This window comes from Simochromis diagramma, unplaced genomic scaffold, assembly GCF_900408965.1.
Source record: "Simochromis diagramma unplaced genomic scaffold, fSimDia1.1 OVJJ01000304.1, whole genome shotgun sequence".
NCBI lineage: Eukaryota > Metazoa > Chordata > Actinopteri > Cichliformes > Cichlidae > Simochromis > Simochromis diagramma.
In genome coordinates this window covers 13,245,419-13,268,905 of record NW_024387030.1, presented here as the reverse complement: position 1 = coordinate 13,268,905, position 23,487 = coordinate 13,245,419, and the positions used below count along the sequence as shown (strand labels likewise).

General features: G+C 42.2%; 2 protein-coding genes across 2 annotated transcripts in view; both read left to right on the top strand.

Moving 5' to 3' along the window:
• Window positions 1-14,799, top strand: part of lrrc9 (leucine rich repeat containing 9) — a 23,345-nt gene extending 8,546 nt beyond the window's left edge. The window contains 17 exon segments of the mRNA XM_040041295.1: window positions 72-263; window positions 455-580; window positions 747-887; window positions 995-1,172; window positions 1,265-1,485; window positions 1,597-1,719; window positions 1,799-1,929; window positions 2,002-2,110; window positions 2,202-2,341; window positions 2,853-2,989; window positions 3,444-3,661; window positions 4,505-4,573; window positions 5,472-5,597; window positions 6,647-6,824; window positions 8,245-8,371; window positions 8,493-8,550; window positions 14,688-14,799. Coding sequence (XP_039897229.1) covers window positions 72-263; window positions 455-580; window positions 747-887; window positions 995-1,172; window positions 1,265-1,485; window positions 1,597-1,719; window positions 1,799-1,929; window positions 2,002-2,110; window positions 2,202-2,341; window positions 2,853-2,989; window positions 3,444-3,661; window positions 4,505-4,573; window positions 5,472-5,597; window positions 6,647-6,824; window positions 8,245-8,371; window positions 8,493-8,526 — 2,250 coding nt within the window. The 3' untranslated portion in view covers window positions 8,527-8,550; window positions 14,688-14,799.
• pcnx4 (pecanex 4) lies at window positions 14,746-23,487 on the top strand. Its single transcript, XM_040041297.1, has 10 exons — window positions 14,746-15,465; window positions 15,547-15,726; window positions 16,340-16,878; window positions 17,001-17,101; window positions 17,361-17,483; window positions 18,837-19,197; window positions 21,316-21,419; window positions 21,501-22,606; window positions 22,715-22,901; window positions 23,071-23,487. Exons 1-10 carry the CDS (start codon window positions 14,768-14,770, stop codon window positions 23,320-23,322), a joined length of 3,651 nt encoding a protein of 1,216 aa, XP_039897231.1. The 5' UTR covers window positions 14,746-14,767; the 3' UTR covers window positions 23,323-23,487.

Here is a 23,487-nt window from a genome sequence, read left to right as displayed (position 1 = left end):
TTTGTGAAACTGAATAGTGGTTGCATAGCCATAAAGTGGAACTCTCACCTGCTCTCTTACCTAAACTACAGCCAAATCTTGAGTTTTTGGACGCTAGCTTTAACCACCTGGTGACTCTGGAAGGTCTGCGGGGGCTGGGACAGCTCAAACAACTCGATGTGCGCTGGAACAAGCTGACCAAGGTCAGAGAGGATACAGCTGTGCTCAGAAAACACACACCTGCTCTGCTGAAACTGGACACCCGATACAATCCTTGGAACAGGGTGTGTGCTGTGATCAAATAGAAAAAATAACTCGAAATATTCAAGGTCGAACCTCAGCAATAGTAATACTACGTATATGCTCAGAATATGTATGTTAAAAATATGAATCTGAGTCTATGTTTCAAACTATACCACTGAAAGTGGCCTCAAATTGTAGAAGTGACTGAGTGAAGATGTTTCCCTTCTTCCAGCCCGAGGCAGTCAGAATGACCATACTAGGCCATCTCATGAACCTCACACACCTGGATGATGTGCTGGTAGCAGAGGAGGAGGCTGCTGAAGCTGTTCAGATGGCAGCTGGGTCCAAAATTAACCAGGTGAAGATTTTGTCAATATTCCTTCTTATATACTAGATTTTATTTGGTTGAGCTGATCTATGTAAAGAGACGTTGTTTATATGAACAAATCCAAAATTGATGGATTAAAGTAAATGCTTTAAGTGAAGTATGGTAATTCAGTCAGACTCGTTGACACTGCTCGTAGGCGTCTCTTCTGGCACACTCGCGTACCAAGAGTGACCGTCCCCGCACTCTTAGTCTGCTGTCAACAGCCCAGCTCCTGTATCATTTGAGTCCATCACCCTGGGGCCTTGGTAAAGAACTGGACCAAGACTGGACTGCAAAAGTGAGCGTCAGCATGTGGGCTTCTCAGTAAAGACGTTTTTAGGAGCGGTACTAGGTGGGATGATGTTGATCTTTGTTACCTTTTGTGTCTACCAAATTGCTGACCAGATCACCACCCTGAACCTTGACAACAAGAGGATTTCCAAGATGATCAATCTAAGTAAGCTGGTGAACCTGCGCTGGGCCTCCTTTAATGATAACGAGATCTCAAAAGTCGAGGGTCTGGACAACTGCCTGAAGCTGGAAGAACTGTCCCTAAACAACAACAGTATTTGCACACTCAGTGGTCAGTCGCACTCTCCGCTTCCCAAGGAGAAATCACACATAGCACAGTGCCGTCATTGTTTCCATGTCTGTATTTGGTCACTGTTTCCTCAGGCCTCACACGACTCCATTGCCTAAATAAACTGAGTGTAGATGGGAATCGGCTAACCAGTCTGGACGTCTCAACTCTCGACGGGCTGTCCAGCTTGTCTTTTCTGTCAGCTGAGAACAACTGTATTGCTTCTCTTCATGGCATCCAGAGACTTCGGTCTCTCCTTGAACTTTACATCGGCAGCAACCAGATCTCTACATCAAGAGACATCTACTGTCTGAAAGTGAGCATCTAGTTAACATTTAAAAATGGATGAGAAGGTGAAATAAGAAGAGTAGAATTTAATTTTAATTAATTTTACTATGTGAGCTTATGTGACCATTTTGCTTTTCAGGGATTGACAAACCTCCTCATCCTGGATCTCTGTGGGAACCCTTTAGTGGAGAAACTGGAAAACTATCGAATATATGTAGTGTTTCATCTCCCCTTCCTCAAAGCTCTGGATGGAATTGCAGTGGTATGAGCTTAAAAAGTCATATTACAGCGGTTGTTTCCAGTATTTTGTAATTGCTCTTCTTTTCTGCTGTTTTCTCTAGGAAGCAAGTGAGTGTGAGAGCGCAAAGAATATGTTTATGGGAAGACTGACCACCGACACAGTGGCAGAGAAGCTGGGCCACTCAAACTACACAGAAATCACACACCTAAACCTTCAGGCCTGTTCCATTAGGTAATAACAGTGTTGTAATAAATCAGATTATAAAGAAAGATAAAGCCTTAAAAATATATTTTTTTCCCACAGGATAGTTGATCTGTCTCCACCAGAACTCTTCCGTAATGTGCGCTGCATCAACTTAGACCATAGCAACCTCACATCCTTCTCAGGCCTCATCCACCTGCCCAACATCAAAGTACACAGTGCACCAAATGCCAGCACACTGTAATACACTGGCTGGAAATGCATCATGTTCAAAGAAATTATTTATGTTGTATTCTTTACAGGCTCTGTGTCTCAACTATAACCACATAGAGTCAATTCTGCCCAGGCAGAAGACTCAGACTCATCTGACAAGCAGACAGATACTATACAGCAAAGTGCACTCCAGTGGCTACAGCCAACAGAGCACATCTAAAGCCAGCAGGTAATCTAGTGTAGTTTTATTTATGGGTTTTGTGCAAAAACAAGCTTCTTTTAAAAGTATTTCAATAGAGTTTTGTGCAGTCTAACCATGAGGGGGCAGCACTGACCAGCCAATGTGTGAGCTGCCTTAAATTTAACAGAAGCTGCTGGCAAACTATGATGAATTTATTTGTAGTCAGAGTTTCAGTCAGAGAAATTCTTTTTTAATATATAAAAAAAAGTAAGCATTTAAAATGGGTCATTTCCTTTGAGGTAAAGACTACAATAAACTAAACAATTAAAACCTATTTAGTCTGTAGATTAATATAAACATTAGATGAAATATTTGTTGTGCAGAACCACTACACAATGTAGTGCTGTGAGAGCCATCCATTTGTTTAGCCAGACTGTGATTGCCTTGATGTAGTCTGCACCTGTGAGGTCTGACCAGTTAGACGTGGCAGCGGGAGGGACAACGAGGTGCTCGTTTAACCACCGAGATTTCAAACGGCCTTTCTCTAACTGCGTTTAAGGGATACTGGGCCCACTGGCAGCCTGGAGCCACTGATGGGAAGCCTGGAGGTGCTTCATTTGAGTCACAATGGCATCTCCAATATGGCCAATCTGCAGCTCAGCAGGCTCACCAATCTTAAAGCACTCTTCCTCGAAGGTATGTATGGTTGACGTTGCCACCCTTTTCTCTGCAAGCCGTTTAAAAGTGCACTACACAGAGGCTGTGAAAAGGCAAGCGCAAAGAGCAAAGTCTCCCCTATAGACCTAAGGCCAGGTGGGGGATGAGACGCAAAGAAAAGAATGATTGACTTTCTTTTCAACAGCTTTTGATGGCTTTTGATTGAGTTTTGCTTTGCTGGGGTGATTTGTCCCACAAAGCCAACCCTACTTTTCTTTCTTAGAAACCTTTTGAAGCTTGGTTTGTAATTTCAGCACTGTTTACAGCAGAGTCAAGCAAGAAATACCCAAGAAGTGTTTATATGGGCCTAAAATTCTGCCTTTTATATTCTTCAGGGTGTGCAATTTACTCTAGTAGTTAGTATGTAGAAATATTAGGGTACTGTTTGGGATGTCTGTTCGTTTTGATTTTCTTAAGTTTGGTCTCTCAACAGGCAATGAGATAAACCAAGTGGAAGGCTTGGAAGGGCTTCACCAACTCAGAGAGCTTGTGTTGAACAGAAACCGGATTAAAACTCTGACCAAGACCTCTTTCGCAGCCCAGGCTCTCCTCCTACAGCTGCACCTGGCACAGAACCGGATCCGGGAGCTGAACCATCTCGATCCTCTGATTGAGCTTCGCAAGCTCTCCCTCGACATGAACAAGCTGCAGGTATTCAGCTTCAGCAGAGGTAGTAGTAGCAGCCTCCTCGCATGCTAGATTTTTAAAAAATGTTTATATTCACAATTTTAATGAAACGGCATATTCAATTAAACTGCATGAATAACTCAGAACGCCGTGATTTCTTGAGGTCACCGCCGAGGTCACAGCCATCTTTTGTGCAGTTTTGCGATTTACTACCAACTTTTACTGATTGGTTCACATGTGTCAGGTGTATTTTGTTCACTGTGCAGCAGTATTACTTTTCCCTGCATTTGCAAAGTAAGACTTGAAGTATAGTAATCATGGGTCATTACTACCCACTGTGGCATGCAAGGGGTCGCATTAAGGAGAATCAAGTTTGATTGAAGGTCACGGCCGTGTGTATAAAGAATCAGGGGGAACAATCAGGACAACGTGTAATCAGCTTCTCGGGCTGCATCTCCTCACACAGAGCGAGTGATTTGCACTTTTGTTGCCGGTTCCTTCTTCCCATCACTTCCTTAATGTTTTCACGCATTCAATTAAGACATAGAAATAAAGCAATCATCCAGAGCGTTATTCCTCACAGTGGGGGCGTCTTTGAATCACAGCCAAGTCCGAGTATAAAGCTGGGAATGAGAGAAAACATCCCCATGGCCTGTTGCGTGCCCAAAGTCTCTCATGAGATTAATGAGGGCTCACACATGTAATCTCTCCCATCAGCTGCTTCCATCCTGCCCACACCAAAACTATGAAAGGTTCAGCCCTGATGCAAATGCCTCTGTTATCAACACATAGCAAGGAACAGCTAAATGAGGGGTTATGAGTAAAAAAGAACTTTGAAATAATCTTTGCCTCTCTACTTCTTTGCAGGACATCGCAGAGCTTGACAAATTAGAAGCTCTTCCCTCACTGAAGGAACTCTCTGTTGTTGGCAATCCTGTGAGTATTAACAAGTTTTATAGGCAATTTGTCCATTGGGTGGGTTCTGTCTTTCTTTATTTGCATCCACTTGCTGTCAGTCACAGAACATATCTTGAACTCACGATCTCTTGAACAAATGATCAAAAGCACGCCGAGTTCTCATTTTCACAATCCGATACGCTAACACAGGGTAATTCTGAGGTTCCAAATTAAGTGATTACACGATGGACCGTCTGCTGTGCCTCAAACTGGCTGGCATCAGAGACAAATTCGTTGACCAAATGGCTGTGTGCTATTGGCCCTGTTACATCACCCATCTGGAGCTCATGCAGGCCTTAGCAGTGCCTGCAGCCCAGGGCCTGTCTATTGTCCACTGGGTAATGCTCAGCTGCGGTAGCCTCTTTACTGCTCGATCTCATCCCCCTTCTGTTCCCATGCGGTGGGGGTGGTGGTGGTAGTGGGGTTAATCCTGCCAGGGGGTAGAGGCCAACAGCCACCCTGGAGACAATACCTCCTGCTGTTGACCGCATGAGATCCTTTAGCTATGTTCCCTAGCCAAAGTCTGTCTCCTCCTTTTTCAATGGACATCCATTGGCATGCACTCACAACCTCATCAAAGCAGAAGTGTCCTGCAGGAACAGGCAGTTCTGTGGCTGTACAGGCTGGGTGTATAGCCTGGCATACAGGGTGCCCTCAGCTGGGAAGGGACCTATGTGCTGCTGTCAGCTGGGTCACTGGAATAGCTGCTGGGAACATGGTAAATACACTGGGAGCCACATAGCATCATATTTATCCCAGATGCCTCAAAGCAGACTGGGCTCATCTCCAGAATTAATATTTCTGAGGAGTGGTTGATAGCCAGACTGTTTAACCAAACATTTGTTTGTCTTTTTTTTTGTTTTGTTTCGTTTTTCAGGTGGCACGCAATTCTGTCCACAGACCAGCAGTGGTGCTTCGCCTGCCCCAGCTGCAGGTCCTGGATGGTGTGGACATCACTCTGGAGGAAAGAACCAGGGTGGAACTCCTCAATGCTGATTCATCAGTGAGAACTGTACAAATGCATGCTCGATCCAATGCGTAGGGCCGTCACACCTGTTAAATGTTACACAGTAATTTTTTCTTCCAAAGATTATGTTTAAGATACATTTTAACTCTTGCTTTGAGCCAGCAAAACTCCAATTTCCCTCTGTTTTGTTTCTAAGAGAGGTGGGAAACACTCTTGACCTCAGTCTTTGGAAATTTTAACAAATACATGTAAGGTTAGCGTATAGCTGAGATACGAACCCCTATCCTCTCCTACTGTACTTTAGTTGAATTTTAATTCTGACTGAATTACAAATGTACAAATGAAGACACTGTGTATGCAAAATGCCATAATGGGCCTTATCATGAAAGATGTAGTCCAGCTGGAAGAGTCAAAATGCCAACATCCAAACCACAGCCACCCTGAATAGTATGACTGATATTAGTATGACTGATTTAATGTTCATGTAATGAGAAACCGGGACAGTAATTCTCCCGCAGCACTGAATTAAAAGCGGTCTAAGCCTGCTAGCATCATCCTGCTGATTAGATGAAATGTGCCCGGCCGATAATGCACCAGTGGATTTACCCCCTATTAGCCAGGTCAACACGACCCCCCTCTGCTTGTTAGACGTAAGTATGGAAATGAGCAGAGATCCTGGGTTTTCTCATTAAAAACACAAATGCAGCCCTCCCTCTGTTGACTCTCATGAATGCCATCTGAGTTGTCACTCTCAATCTGTGCCTGTAGCTGCTTTGCTTGAATGTAAATGTTGTTATTTATGCGTAGTAATTACTGTTGGCCTATAAGATGCTTATATATGTGGAACAGCAAGCAATCTAATCCTCAGTCCCCTGGCAAGTGTGTAGGGTGTAGTGGACACATTGCATGGACCGTGGACAGCAGCAGAGATAGAAAAGTGGAGAAAAAATGTTTTATGTTAGAATACATATACTAGTGAGGAACTTAGATGCACTTAATAGATCATGTTTGCATGTTATGCTTCACATCGGTTCTGTCCTGGAGAATTATGTCCATTTTCCTTATTCCCTCCTTGTTTTTTAAAGCCATACTCCCATCATCCCGGAGCTCTCCTTCCTACAAGTGAAGTTAACCTTCCTGGACTGCTCGTGCCCCACAACCCCACTCTAAGAGTAATGAGTGTAAGCGGAGGGCCGCAGAATGTGATGCACGGGCACAATGTCCTGCAAAATAACATAGACGAAGACCATTACACATACAAATGTGAGTATAACATACAAACCCAAATCCAAAAAAGTTGGGATGCTGTGTAAAGTCTAAATAGAATAAAATGTGATCACAGAAAACACATCAGAGTTTTAAAATAAGAAAATGTACCATTCAAGAAAAAGATTCTCTTCAATTTGATGGCAGCAACACAATTTAAAAATGTTGGGACAGGTCCTTGTTTACCACTGTGTAGCAGTCGGTCTTCTTTTAACAACAGTCTATAAACATCTGGGAACTGATGTCTACATCACTTGCTTGACATTTGGGAGACAAATATATTGCTGAATAGTCCTGTATCTGCTGAGCTGTTTGATTTTTGGTTTTATGGTGCACCAGATCTTTTCAATTGGTGAAACGTCTGGACAGCAGGCTGGCTAGTTCAGCACTACATTCTTCTACTATGAAGCTGTGCTGTTGTAATAGGTTCAGTATGTGGTTTAGCATTGTCTTGCTGAAAAGATGTCTGGATAGGTGCATATGTTGCTCTAAAACCGGTATGGAGGCTTTTGAACTGAGTGTTGATTGTCTTTCCCCTCCTTACTCTGGAGGATTTTTCATCCTTGCTTTCTAAAAAGCATGTAAAATTTGGATTCCTCCGACCACAGAACAGTTTTATAATTTGCCTCGGTTCATTTTAAAAGAGCTTCGGCCCAGAGAAGACGGCTCATGTTCACAAATGGATTCTTGTTTGCGTGATAGAGCTTTGATCTGCATTTGCGGATGGCAGAGTGAACTGTGTTCACAGTCAATGATTTCAGGAAGCGTTCCTAAGCCCATGCAGTGATTTCCATGATATAATCATGTCCGTTTTTAATGCAGTGCTACCCGAGGGCCCGAAGATCACAGACATCCAACATTTTCAGCCTTATCTGTTGCGCACAGAGATTTCTCTGGAATTTCAGAATCTTTTGTTGATATTATGCACAGTAGACGATGAGATATTAAAAGTCTTCTTAATTTTGTGTTGAGTTTTTTTGTAGAAAACTGTTGCAAAATGTTCCTCCATCTGTTTTTTCTTAGTACCACTTACTTTTTCCAGCCTTTTATTGCCTTTGTACCAATTATCTTTTGTCAGAGGTGTTGCTCCTATCACCTTCAAAATTTGAAAACATTTTTCCTTAAAATTTTTAATTTTCTCAGTTTAAACATTTGAGATATTTACTGTGTTCTGCGGTAAATAAAATTATTGGTTTATGGGGTTTGTAAATTGTAATCGGTTTTTAGTTTTACACAGTTTCCTAACGTCTTGGAATTGGGTTTCTTTTTCTTCTTGATGTAAAAATACCTTGTTTTCAGCTGCCATATGTAACTTGTTATATAGAGATTAGCTGTTCTCCTTTGTGCTCTGTCGCAGTAAGAATGATAGACGTTTCAGTGATATCTAATATTACGCCTGTATTAACTCCCCACCCAGGTAAGAAGCACAAACACAGTAACGTTGCTCGAAGTGGCCAAACTGATATTTACTTCAGACACAACCGAAGAACAGGAAGCAACATTCCGACCACTGCTGGGAACAGACAACAAGAACAAGACAGCAGGTTGGTAAAAGAAAAAAAGAGTGTATATCTGATTTTTTTTTCTCTTTATTTTTCCTGATGGAAAACTTTTAAAAAGAACTCAGAGTAAACTAAAAGTTTGTTTACACTTGTTGTATTCCAGATTCCCAAATGGCGGTAGACTTCCACCCCAGTAGGAATCAGAAGAGGTGGAACACGAGGTGAACACATATGGCGGCCATCGCTGTTGTGTGTTTTTATGTCCTGGTGTGAAATTAATGACAATAACAATAATCTATGTGTATCTAAATGGTGGGAGTTTTGTATGTTTTAATAAATTACTATTAGTTAATACAAGTAGCACTTTAAACTGAACTGCCTCTGATGTAAATTAGGCTGTTTTTTGGGGGGTCACATGTCGTGCCTTCCTCTCAAATGCATATATAATGATTGAGACTTCATTTTTTTATCCACATATGCGGATCACTAACCATGGTAATCTGAGGATGAGAGGTTTTGGTGTCATTTTGAATGCCATCTCATCTTTTGCAAACAAGTAGAAAAAACACACAGATGTAAGGGCGTGTGAGGCTGGCATGCCGCGTCCATCGGGTCAGATGCATCCCCAACAAGTGGATAATCCAGCTTTAGCACACCTCTCTGTGGACAATAATCTGCAGTCGCTCAGATAAAGATATAATCTTGAATACGGTCCAAATGGATTTCAGAGATTGTCAGTTTCATCATGTTAGCCTCTTTTCGAAAAGCCCACAGCAGTTTCGTCTCTAACGAGCAAATCTCCTGTGTTGTAATGAACCCACTCCACTTTGTGTTTATGATGTTAGCTCAGTGGAGCATTAAAATATATTCTTCCTGTTTTCCTGTTGGCATAATCTAGCGGTGCCACAGTCAACAAAAACACCAGTCTGAATAAGCCACATAAGGCATAAATATGTGAAGTAAAAACTCTTTACTGCAACGGGAAACATTTAAATAAAAAGCTTCATTGCTTTCACAGTTGCTCTGCTGACTATCATACATTAGATCAACATAGCAACTTGAGGTTTTATAACAAAATTTGTGCAAAATTACACAGAGGAATATAATTATGAAATCGCCAGTTTAAAAGACACAGTGTTCGCTGCAGAGATTACGCATTGGTGGTGTTAACATGACCACTAGGTGTCCTTAGAGCTCCATTAACACTGCTAATCAGTCAGTGAGTTTTGACCTGTATGCTGTAAGCTGAAGGAGGATGTTTGCACTTCACTTTTGTGTCTCTCTTTCCGTGCAGCCTTTTTGCTCAACATCCCAGAAATAAGCCAGCTCTACGCAGAAAAAGTGAAAAGCTCTCCCCAAACAAGCTCCCCTAATGCATGTACTTAACTTCACTTAATTTGTGTTAATTCCCAGCATTAAGCGGGGCTAATGACTGCACAAGTGAGTGCACTGTCATTACCCTGCTCTGCCTGACATCAAATGGCAGCTGATGTACTTCTCTTGAAAAAAAGCACAGGAGAGATTTGGGGGCTCAGTGTGAGTGCTCTAATGCATTAGGTGATGCAGAGGATAATTACACATTTTATATTTGAGTACAGTATGCGCAGTATGGATAGTTATAAATATATTTCTAATTCCTGTCGTGCGTGGTGTAAGCTTATAGTGAGCATGCCACTTTGCACGGCGTGTCTCATATCTGCATATCTTTCAGTGTTTCTTACATTAAAATGACATTAGCATAAAGATTGTGAATAATTCATCACTTCTGTGCGAACCCAGATGCACTGCTCCCTCTGTCTATCTCGCTGCCTTTCCTAGCTCCTCCATGTGAGTAGACCACATGGTTTGTTGCTGGTTTAATGGGATGGAATGTGACAGGTTATGTTTTCATCTGCCTGATATGAAGGCAGGAGTGACCGAGAGGGAGAAGAAGGAGAAGAAGAGACGCAGAGAGTGAGGGGTGGAGAAGGGGGGAGTGAGCTGTCCTCTGCAGTTGTAATCTGGATTCAGAATTAGACATGTTTGAGCTTGTTGTGAATCTGTTATAGATGATGCCTGCCCCCTTCCCCCCAGAAACCTCGCTACACACACACACACACACACACACACACACACACACACACACACACACACACACACACACACACACAGAAAAACGCATGCTCTGCATGGGGCCATTACTGCTGGTCCACTAACTCCCTACATTTGCTGTGTCTGTGCATTCAGAGCACCATTAGTCCAAGACTCTGTGAATAATTGCTGAATGGACCGCGTTTTCACAGCTATCTACTCAGGTTCAAGTGTTGGAGGGGAGGTTAGAGGGGTGACGACGCTGATTGAAGTTTGATGCGGAGGTTAACGCCGCATGTTGTGCAGTGCTTGTCGAAAATGCGCCGCATGTGTAATGGATGACCGACGTTACACTCCACATGCATTACACATTCGCCAACCTGTATTAACTTTTAGAAGTGCTTTGATAGGGGCTACAATTTCATCAACATCCTCACTTGAGTTGAAATTGCTTTTGGAAAAAATGAACTTGCAATTGACAACCAACTGCAAGTCATCAAGGAAAATTATTTTGTTCTCAAAAGGTGCATATTATGGCCCAAGTTCATTTTATCCTTACAAATACATCCTCTATCTTGACATATTGCTTCTCTTGAAATCTGTCATTGAGTTATTGCTGTCGCTTGTGATTTGCCTGTAATTTGTTTCCTGTGGAATAAATCGTGACTGGCGAGAGGAGAGAAAAGAATGGAGTGAGAGTGACAGTCAGAATGAAAAGGAAAATGCTTTTATTTTGTGCAGACATTTTGGATAAGAGCCCGCATCACAGAGGCATTAAATCTTAATTGCTTTCCATTTCAGGAATCATGTGTAGTTTATAACATTATTGAACTTGTGTGTCATTAATAACATTATTTCAATCACGCAAAGTGTATTGCGAAATGGCAAAAACAAGTTAACAGAACAACCAAACAAGAGAACGAATGCACAATTTTCTTGCAAATTTATCAGGAATCAATTTTCGGAGCTTTGTCAGATGGTTTGCTTTTGGGTAATTTGGTATCAGCCTTTCATATTTCATACAATTTGCAATGTGTTTCTCCTTTAATGACTTAAGTGTTAATTCAAGTGGATATTCTTCACCAGAGAGCTTTGACAAAAACACAGCAATGATTTTAAATACGCGGTGCTATGGGAGGATTGTGGGGTGGGGTACATGTTGCCGTTATTGATGAGTTTTTTTTTCTGTTATTATGGTTTATTGTGTCCTAGGCGGAATAGAAATCGCTTTTTAAGATGACAAGGAAACATGACCTCCTGCCCACCCTTATCCCCTGAGCCCCATTGAGCAACAACAACAACAACAACAATTTAATCTCTTTTGACCCCGATTGTTATTTTTCTTTGTGTTTGTGTCTTGGCCTTTTTAGTGATCGCTTCATGATCCTCCCTTTTTGCCCCGCTTCTTTCTAAGTAGACACTTTGCCACAATCACTTTCATTATATTGAAATAAAACACTTGCTTGGATTTGCTCTTTTTGTGTTAAGAACACGATAACAAGGATTTAGAATGCAATATTAATATTCTTAATCCCTTCTCAGTTATTAGGGTCGACTAAGCGCTTTAGAAACGGCATTTAAAGATCCTGGCAAGTGCCAAGTTGAAAAATTGTTTTGGATAAAGAAGATAAACAAACCCATGGGATGCGCCATTTGATGTCATTATAATTGCAAAGAAGGATGGTCTTTACATTGTTCAGTGAAAAGCAGGTTAGAATGGTAAACCCCTTTGTTTTATAAGAGTGGTATCTGTATTTTTTTTAAGTTAAGTTTTAATGTATATGTCTGAACTTAATTATACAAGGTCTAAATGAAGCTGGTTAGTGTTTTCACAAAATAAGTGAGGTGATATACAATAGTTGTAATTATATCATTTTCACAATGAGAGCTTCTATTCTTAAATTGTTGATCTACAGTACTGAGCAGAAGTCTTAAGCCACCCCTAATTTCTTTATATTTTGCTTCCAAGAAACCAGACTATCTTGTTATTTTTAAAGTTATTCTTTGGACAATGACTGCTTTTTCAGTCATTTTCAGTCCAGTCCTTGTACCTGACCATTTTCAGAGGAATGTTTCATTTTTTTAAAGTCATTTAAAACTGACCTATGAATCATTCAACCATAAAACAGGCACCTAACTCAAGGGATGAACAAGTCTATAAGTATTACAGACAACTTGGCAAAGAATCCTTTTGAAATTGTATCTTTAGGCACTTTGTTGCCAGCAGCCTGTAGAAAAAATACATAATTTGGCTTTAGCTAAATGAAAAATGCCAAAGATAACATGCAAAAAAAATTACATTTTCCAAAATGTGACATATTTTAGGATGGTGTACATAGCTTGTAATTTGAGGAAACTGAACCAATGGAGGGCAGAAGAAGTAGCACACCTTAAAATCTGTCCACAGCAGATGAACAGTATTTGATTGTAATTTCTTTAAGAAATAGGGACAAAAATCCTCTACATCTGTCCCTTCAGTTGATCCATCTACTGTTTACTGAAGCCTCGTCATAAATGGTCTCAGTGGAAGGGTGGCTGTCAAGAAGCCATTCATAGGGAAGAGGGGAAACAGAGAAAAGGCTGACGATCAGTGACAACGGGTCTTTTTGGAGTATGTCATGGTTTGGGGCTGCAAGTGATCATGGTACCATCAGTTCTACCACCTGGAAAACATCTCATTGGCAAAAGCTTCATTTTTCATTATGACAATGATTCTAAACTCCCTGCCAATGTAATAAAGGATACCCAGATAAAAGAACACACAGTGGATCACTATCAGTCATGGGCTGGCCTCCACAGAGTGCGCAACTCAACATTACTGAACTACTGTGGGATCTTCTTGACAGAGAATGGAACAAAAGGCAGCCCAAAGAAGAACTTTAAATATCCTCAAAGCCTGGAGAACTATTCCTGAAGACTAAAACAGATATAGAGACTATTTAATCCCACACTGGGGAAAATCAGTCGTTACCACAGTACAAGGGACACAAATAAAATATGAATTAGAGATATTCTGGAAAAACAAAAATAGAAAAAATAAATAAATAGGAAGATACTGTGCCAAGAAAAGCTAAAATACTATACAATGGTTACTTTAAAAAGTAAAATGCACCAGGATTTTTTTAAATTACAAGAAAGAGCCTAAGAGAATTTAGACCGTGTTGAACTTTCTGATACCTGTAATTAAAGCTTTTTTAAACATTACAGATGTTTTTCCAAGTGTGCATATTATTATAAGTGTCTGTCGGCTTATAGAAGTCGGTTTTTTTTCAACGATGTGTGGTGAATAAATATTTCCCTTAAAGTGAAAACTCTTTTCAAAAATATGTTCCTTTCTGTATTAATAGTTGTGTGTGTGGCAAAGACCGTCCATGGTATGTGGCAGAGCCCTAGAGTTGAGTGGGCGGGGATTATACGGTTTAAGCCAATCAGAGGCGCCGCGCTCTTCTTTCCTCAACTCTCATTGGTTAGAATCTGGCTGTGTATCATGCCGATGTTGCCTGGCTTTCTAATGGTTAGCTGGTAGCTAACGGTAATGTTGGCAATTTCCGCCCGTTTCTCCATAATATTACCTTATTACACCTTCAAATACTAAAAAAAAAACTGTCTGCAGTTGGCTATTCGGCTGTTAACGGTAAGTGTATCTCACATTGTGGCCAACCAGCTGTTGTTCACCTGTTAATAATAGTAATCTAGCACATAGTCAAGATGAAAATACTTGGTGCCTTCGTTAGCTAACAGTAATAGAGCTAGCTGAAATAAAGGGACAAAAACTATGCCCAGTGCTCAGTGTTCTTTTACCTGGTTTAATTTTGTGAAGCGAGACTTATAATTATCCCTGCTAGCTTAGCAGGTTAGCCCACGTAAGCGCACCCACAAGCTACTGTTGCTGTGTTTTGTTTTCCTGGCAACTGACTAGCTGTGGCTCTTGTTTGCCATCCCTTTTTGTGCTGCACATTATTAAGCGGTGATTTTACGTGGTGTCTTAAAATTGAGTTTCCCCTGATGGAAAAGGTGACCCATTGATGTGCTGTTGTAGATAAACAGCTTTAAAAATCATAATAATAGTGTGGTTGTAAGGAGTAACATTTACCTGAGCTGGAGGAAGGTATTCTCAAATAATGATGATGAATGTACTTCACTGTGAAAAATATATTTGTTGTGGCTTATTTAGCTCTAATTTGTGTAATGAGACTACAAAAAAGCACAGGATGGAGCTCCTATTGTATGGTTTCTTTGTCTTATTAGTGCATCTAAACTTTGTTCATTAATTGTTCCTCCATTGCAGGGTGCTTCACTGTTTCTGAGATGATGATGAATGGAAACTCTCCTTCAGGTGTGTGGAGATGACCTGCCACCCTTTTGGGAATGGTCAGAATGGGGCCAGATGTGCCCCTTCTTAATGAGTACAAGCAGGAGTTCTTCTGGAAGCGCTTCCCCCAAACTGTGTTGGGGGGTCCACGCTTCAAGTTGGGCTACTGTGCCCCACCTTATGTATATGTCAATCAAGCAGTGTTGTTCTTGACACCATGGCTTTTTGGGGGCTTCGGGACCCTGCTCAGTCAGTTGCAGCTGCTTCAGGAGCTCCATGCTGCGGTGCTCTCTGGTATACTTATGTGTGGGGCTGCGGCGGGTGTCCAGGCCCTGGCGCTGTATGCTGCACGGAGGAGCGGCACAGTGGAGAGACTTGGTGCATCCAACATCCTTGTTGATGAAGAAGAAGTGGAATTTACCCACTGTGTCAGCACAGAGACTGTTCGATTCATTGCTCCTGGAAAGCGTTTTGGGCTTAATGTGGTGCTGCATACAGTGCTAGCTGGGGTGCTCTGTGGCTTTGGGACATGGTATGTGTTCCTTGGCAGACTCACTGCTCTTTATGGCAGTATTGGTGCATCTCTGGTGGTCTTCGTCCTGAGTTGGGTGACGCTGTGTATAGCTGAATATTCTCTCATTGTAAATACAGCTACAGAGACAGCCACTTTTCAGGCACAGGACACTTATGAGATAACCCCACTCACGCGGCCTCTTTACATTTTTATTTTCATCGCTGTGGATTTGGCTGATAGGTGAGTGACAAAATTAATGATTTTATTAAAGTACTTTGTGTTTTCTGTCATAATAATTCTGACATGTTGCTGTGATTATAGGTACTCTGATGCTGTCCCTGAGCTCCATCTGGCCAGCCAGGTTCTCCATGTGCTGTTCCTCTTTCTACCTCTGCTGTGGGCGTTTGGTATCCTGCCTCCCCTGGATGCTCTGCTCCTCTGGGGCATGGAGCAGGCTCTTGTGTTTGGCTTAGGAGGCTCACCCATGTCCAGCAACCTCAGGTACCAGTGAAATGATTAGCTGACATCAAACTAAAATTGAAAAATTATATCATTTGTTTTCACTTTTGAAACAATAATATTGTAAAAAAGTCATGTGGGTCATTCTATATCCTGAGATTAAAATGGACAAATTCTGTTTAGCATTTCAGTATTGTAAGATGAGGTATGCATTTGTGCTGAGTGTTGGTGTGACAATAAAAGATGCTAAGAACTGGATGAAATGGTGGCAGATCATCTGCTGTTTTGACCCCTGAAGGGAGCATCCAAAAGAAGAAGAAGCAAAACAAAAGAAATGATGGTAGCTCAGAAGGTAAAACTAGATAACATTTCTAAATTGCCCATAGGTGTGAATGGGAATGTGAAATGACTATCTGTCTCTCTGTGTTAGCCCTATATCAGACTGGCAACTTGTCCAGGGTGTGCCACGCCTCTCTCCCTATGATAGCTAGGCTAGGCTTCAGCCGCCTCCACGATCCTGATAAGGATAAGCGCAAGAGAATGGACGGATGGATGAATCAGATTAAATGGTTCCACTGGCAGTGTTTTATTACCCTGTTTATCATCAGCCCTAATTTTTTTGTGTGTCTGTGTGTGTGTGTGTACTGTCTCACAGGCTGCTGTTGATGTTTGGTGTATCCGCTGGCGTAGCTGTATGTAATTACTTCATCCCATCAACACTTGGTGTGGTTCTCCTCTCCACTGCTATGGGATTTCTCTTGAGTCTGGATCTCAGCCAGGTTGGCACACTCTGCAGAGGTTCCAGGTCAGCCTTTGGGGACCGCGAATTGCTCAGAGGGGGGCCGTCACCTCCTCCTCCAACTTCCTTTGGCTGGAATCTAGGCTGCAGGGAAGTACTGCTATATTTGAGCTTGCTACTGGTGGCAATGGCAGAGGCAGGCGTTTTGCATCACTTCATCGGATCAGCTCAGTCCCGCAGCCTGATTACAGGACCCCAGGCTCCTGTCAGTTACCTCCTCCTCATACTGTTCTGCCTCTGCTGGGCTCTCAGAGAGATCCAAGGGGCCTATGTATTTGGAGGGGTGTTCCTCAATCCCCTGTACCCTAAAGGGATGTCCAATGTGCACATTTTTAAACAGAGAAACAGAGGACTGTACATTGCTGCTGCAATCAGAAGAGTCTTTATTTACCTGGGTGAGGTTTTGAGGTTTTTATAATACATATTGGAAGTCACCTTTTGTCCAGTGTTAAGTTTTCTCAAGTGTGAGAATAACTGTATTTGAATGTGTTTGATCTGTGTGTGTTTTACTTCACAGTGTTTCCATTTGCAATGATTGCTTTCCTGGCTATGGATAAGTCTCTGCAGCTGCTCCACACGGTTTCCCTGAGCGTGGGATTTACTCGAGCCTTTAGAGTGGTAAACTTAACATTTATGCTTGCTCACAGTCAAAATAATAAAAACTTGTAAAGCCATTTTGGGGAGATTTTAAACTGGGCAACAACCTAAATAACAGATCTTTGTCAAAAGAAGACTGAAAAGGGTGACACTGGAAAAACGGGTCCTCTTGACAGTTATTTATCCTTTCCTTTTATCAAAATGAAAATAAAAATGTATTAATCAGTGAGCGCCTCTTGCTTGATTTTAACAGCTTCTCTTTATTATTGTTGTTATGCAGGGATGGCAGAGTTCAGAAGATGCTCTGCTCCAAATGGTGGTGGTGATCTTGGTGCGGCTTGCAGCTGGAAACAATGTGCTGCCAGGGTGGGATGACTTGGGTACCGGAGTTCAGCTTCTTCTGGTGAGGTCAAAGTTTTCACTCACCATAAGTTCTTCAGTGCACGCATTAAAATCTGACCCTTACATATAAAACAGTGAAAAATGTCACAATTATCTGTGCTTTGACCAGCACAAATAACTCTTTACTATCCAGATTGGGGCATCTGTGTATTTTTCTACTTGCCCTGAGTTGAATAACTCAGTGTGGCTTGTTTTGTTGTCGGTTGTTGATTTTAAGAAGAAAATAACATTAGAGATCAGGGATAGAAGCAGCAGCTTCCAAATGCAAGTGCCTCATTTCAAATCAGCTCTCAACATGTTACTAGCTTTGATAATGAATGGCCAAGCAGGGTATTTTGGACATCTTTTTCGTCAACAATGTTTTCTACCTCCTCCTGGAGAATTAAGAATATACACTATCAGGCTATATATATCCATAGCTCTGGTAAGTTCTGTGTTTTCCCTATGGTCTGCATCTTGGAAAGTGCTTAGTGTGCCTGGTAAACCTCCAAAGCAAGACACTCAGGAGGGATCCTGATCATATGCACAAACAGCCTCAACAAGCTCCCTTTGATGTAATGGAGCATTAGCTCTGTTTTGAAGTTCCCCTGAAGACTCACCTTTAACACGGTGCTAAGGTTTGTGTGTCCTGCTGACCCTAAGCCCTAGAAGCTGTGTTGTCCGGGGCAGTAGTTCCTGGCAGGGTTTTCCAAAGTAAAAAAAGCTGAATAGAAGCTGGAGCGCTTTGTTCCAAAAAAAAAAAAAAAAGTAAACCAGGGTCCCCTGAACCCACAACCGGTAAGAAGAGGTATTGGGACCATGCTTTGCGGCTTCTGCATTAACCTGCAATTAACTTTACAAAGTTTAATGCCGGAGGACTTAAGTGTTCTGACCCCTGCTGTTGCAGATTGATTCATTTGACACGTTATCCTCAGTTTTTTTTTTGACATTGTTTTTGTACTGATTACATGAAATGTTCCTCTGACACCTCATAAAATATATATATTAACTAATTTCCCATTGAAAGCCTACTAGGACTAACATTTGAAGCACTTTTTTTGAACTGAGTGCTTTCTGTCATATTTCAGGCCTGTGTGTGAAACAAAATCACTGGGTGTGCATCAGAAATTAGTGAGGGTGGATCTCTGCCTGTGCAGCTACCCTTGAAAAACCCTGAAACTAATCTGATGCTCATCAAATCATATCTTTATTGATATACTGAGGTGTCAGAACTCATTAAGGGTAGAGGGGGAGGTCATCAGCTTTTGCCCTTTTGGGAAAGAGAGTTAAAATAGCCACACAGCCATAAATTTAATGGCTGCATATTGGACATGTAAGATTTCGCTTCATGTTTGCTGTTGTCTTTTGGCTACAGGTGGGCCTCCTGTTTGACAGAGTAACCCAGTTTCTAGCCAAGCTGAAATTCACCCTGACTGTGTTGGTGACATCTTGGACAGAGAAGAAGCAGCGCCGTCAGTCAGCTGGAACTCTCCTGGCTCTGAACGCCTCCCTATGCCCTCTGGTCCTGGCTGTGGTGATCGTCTCTGCCCTGCTCTCTGCCCCTTTGCTGCCCCTGTTCACTCTGCCCATCTTCCTTGTGGGGTTTCCCAGGCCTCAGCGAAGCTGGCCAGGACCCGTGGGCACTGCCTGTCCCTGCCCAGATTCTGTCTTCTACCAGCAAATGAGTGGAAGTCTCGCCTGTGCTCTGAGGACGGCCTTTGCAAGAGGGTCACTGGGTTAGTTGTTCGTGCCTGAAATTTTTTTTTTCTTTTCTTAATAAATAAGTCGCTGATGCAAAATCTATGTGTTAGAAAAATACAATTGTAGCACTAAGATTAGGGCTGTGCGATATGACCAAAATCTCATATCCCGATATAAGACATCTATCGTCCGATAACGATATAAATCACAAAAATTTAACATTTTCAGTAAATTCTGTGAATCTCGGGCAGCTCGACTTGCGTGAAGTGTTTCCAGCTGGCGATGCATGAAACTATATATTTTTTGACATAAGTTGTAAAGGCCGCCGTTTGCTTTGTGAGTATTTATTACACGACGTGCTGCGGGGAAAAGCCTGTTCTAACATTTGAGTCTAAGGTTTATTTTTTAGCACCTGACGGCTCTTTTTTTTACTTCTCATCCGTTAATATTCTGCATACTCTTTTATGTGATTCAGTTTATTTTGAAAAGTCTCAACAGGATCTTGAGCTTTATTGTGAAAGGTTTATGTGGAAAATAAACAAGCGGACACGCAGTGGTTTTACCGTCTTTGTTACTAATGACAACGCATAAAAACAGGCACTTGTCCGTCCGTAGTGTGGTTATATTAAATATAAGAGAACGAGAGAACTGTAAGAAATGAATATAGCCACTACAGTGACCATCAAAACGATGAAAAAATATTGCCATAAACGTTTATTTTGCGACACCACGAAAATAAACGATAGCGTAAAATGAAACGATAGATGTTTTTATATCGTTATGTCGAACAGCCCTAATTAAGATAATGACAAAACCCGTCATGGCATCTAAATTGGACAGCTAATAGTGTTCACTTCCTTTATGAAGCACCTGAAACCTGTTAATTATTAACTAATCAGTCACAGTATTTAAATTTAAATCTGTCTTAAAAGTTGGTTTTTCTTAACTTACAATACACACAGTATTTTTCTCCATTAAGTTTTTCTTTTTACAGCTCTGAGTAAACAGAGGTCACCTTATATAGAAAAAAAAAGTATATATATATTTTTTACAACAGTGTGTTTTGACGTGGGCTGTAATTGCAGCAACTGAACTCTTGTATGGGTCAAATGGGGACTGTATGCAGATCCGAAAGCAGTGAAGCATCATTTCATACGGTTACACAGTAAGAGGAATTCTGTTGTGAGCAGACTTTTTGGACTACGGGCAGTAATGTGAACTTACGTGATCCAGTTGAGCTTTCTGTGAAGTGACCCTGAAAAAAAAAATAAAATAAAAAAAAGCTTGGGTCTCTATTCATTACATCCAAATATTTCCACACCATTAACTGCGTAATACGCCGAGGCTAAACTGAGCTGCTGCTCGGGTTTTGTTCTCTTCCCAATCAGGTGGGGGAAAGAGAGGGAGGGGGGAACATGCAAGTAGGGACTTGTTTTTTATGGACTGATGATTTAAGACTGAATAAAACCAAGGTGATGTAATCAGTCAGTCTTATTGCTTTTTCTGAGCTAGGGAAGCTGTGGCTGTGATGTATAATTCAGAAAAGTTGCTTGTTAGGCTGAAGCTCACAGTCAAACGGTGGCAGTTTGTAGTGTTCTTTTGCTTTGCTCACACTGGGGGCCGTGGTGCAGTGAGCAGGAAAGAAATCTGCCCAGTGTGTCACTTCACATCATGAGGTAGCGGCTGGGACTATTCTAAGATGTCAGCATGGGACATGACATTATCCTTGAGCCAAGCGAGCACTAGTCAGGTTAAAACAAAAGCTTCCTTTCACCTTGCTGCTGCTGTTCATCTGTGTTGAATTAAACGTCTGTCTTCTGTCTCAGAAAATGAAAATCCACCTTTGTACAAAAAGAGCAAAGTTTTAGGGACTAATGGAAAGCTGGGGACAAGAAGAGATTTAATATTTAGATCTCTGTGCAGTCAGCCAGTTAAATCAGTAGCACGACCTTCCTGTACTATTGTCATTGTATGCATCTCCAAGCAGCTCATCCAGTAACTACGTTATCCATGTAGTCAGCAGAGGGATGCAAAGCTGATACAAAATGAAAGACTCCCATATGTGTGCTACATGTTTTATGTTCTGTGCTCATAGTCACATCTCCTTACATGTTGGATGTATGGATAACTGATGAGTCGCTCTCCATTTTCAGGTTCATTAGCCCCAGGCTCTCATTTTCTTGGCCGCTTTCAGGACCGCATGGTTTGGATAATGATCCTGGAGAGGGGATATGGCTACTGCACTGTCAACATTAAGGTACTGTATCCCTCTGATTGTCTATTAATAATCTATGTAAGAATCTAAAAGATTACATAAGGTGGGGTGTGTTTGTTACAGGGCCTGGAGCTGCAGGAGACGTCTTGCCACACGGTGGAGGCACGGAGGGTGGATGAGGTTTTTGAAGCTGCTTTTGAACGCCCTGAGCGGCTCGGCTTCACCCAGGGCTTCAATCTGCATTGGGGCAATGCCCTCACCCCGTGTGCTGCACTTGCAGTACGGGTCTACTCTGATGCCCGAAATGTGCTGTCTGGTATCATTGACTCTCATGACAACTTGAGGAAACTTCAGGATGACTTCATGAAGGCTCTGATCTGGTTGCTCCTGCGATATTGTGTGCAGAAACATAAAGGATTTTTATGGAGCAGTGAAGAAGTGTCAGCGGTTGGTGGGATGAAATCCCAGTCTTCACAGTTAGCCCAGACAACTTCTAACCAACCACCTGAGGCTGTCATGGTGGAGTCCAATGTGTCTTCTATAAGGTTCAGACAGGACAGCTCCAGTTTGACCTCCTTTGGCGACTGGTCAGATGAGGATGACTTATTTGGCCCTCAACCAGCCAGACGGACAGTTGCATTAGTAACTGCAGAAGCCCAGTCTGGACACGCCACCCTGCAGATGGGGGCCTCTCTGCCGGGCTCCGTGGAGATGGACAGTCTTTTTGAAAACATGGCCCTCTCTGCACTGCAGCCACTGCAGCCTCTGGGACTGGGTATTGGGATGCCAGCTGTGGATAAAGGCCATAACTCAGAGGTATTCGGTGAAAGGTCTGGCTCTCTCCCACATCTGAACTTCAGCTGCCCCCAGTCTGAGGTATTCAACCTACCAAAAGGGTGGAGGACAGCACCATTACTACCATCCCGCTTGCTGTCTCTCAGGCCTTTATTTCCTGAGGATTGGTTTCGATTTACCTTGGGACGCTTTGGGCCTGCTGTGCAGGGTGCAACCTCAGAGGACATGACCAAAGCCCTCAAGGAAGATGAAGCTTTGAAGGAACTGCATATTCATGTTGCACTTTCGTGTCTCATCTCACTGGGGGCAGAGTCTGCCTTCACCAGTCCTAGTTATGTGTACAGGCTGTATTGTGGAGATGTACCGTGGACAGAAGGACTTGAGTGGCTGTCTTCAAGTAAAGAACTTTACCAGCTCACACTTCAGGCTTTCAGGTAAAATTGCCAGTTAGGACCTCTAGATTGTGATTACTGTAATCAGCCAGACTTATTTGAGCCAGAGCATCCATGAGAGTTCTGCCTTATGCTTTTGTTTGCCCTCAGGTTCAGTTTCAAGCTGTTGTTTGATCAAGCAAGCCTGGGGCCAATGGAGTCCCCTGAAGAGTTGTTCAGCACTCTGGAGGAATATGAAAGGGACTGGTACATCGGCCTGGTGACAGAGAAAGGCTGGCATGACAGCGTTCTTCAGGAAAAACCCTTTCTATTCTCACTAGGACATGATCTCACAATGGTAATAAGACGTAACGAAGCCTCATTTACACCTAAGCTACAAAATATACAATTATAATTACAGTATATTATCCAGTTGACATAAAATTTAAGGTTCTCATAAATCCATGTGTTCAGCTTAGTTGGTTCCACTAGTTAGTTTGTAACATTTTGACTGTCCTTGTGTGCAGGGTACCTACACAGGGCGAGTGCTGACCCTTCAGGAGCAGCTTGTACAGGTGGGCCGTCTCAATGGAGAAGGGGTGAGAGGCCAGTGGGCAAACCTCTCCTGGGAGCTTCTGTATGCTACTAATGATGACGAGGAGCGGTACAGCATTCAGGCCCACCCCTTCATGCTAAGAAACCTAACGGTTCAGGCAGCCGATCCGCCTCTAGGATACCCTATTTACTCATCTGCCCCACTTCACTTTCCTTGCCTCTGAGCTGTGGTTCCATCTTTCAGGTGGGAGTACCACAGAAATTCATGTTTGAACTGTAGCAAAGTCAAGAGAAATCTTAAATCAGGAGTTTTACATTTTAAATTGTTGACTCAGTTTGTGAAGTGTCAAGTCGGCATGGGAACCAACTTAATTCTTCACATTAATTTG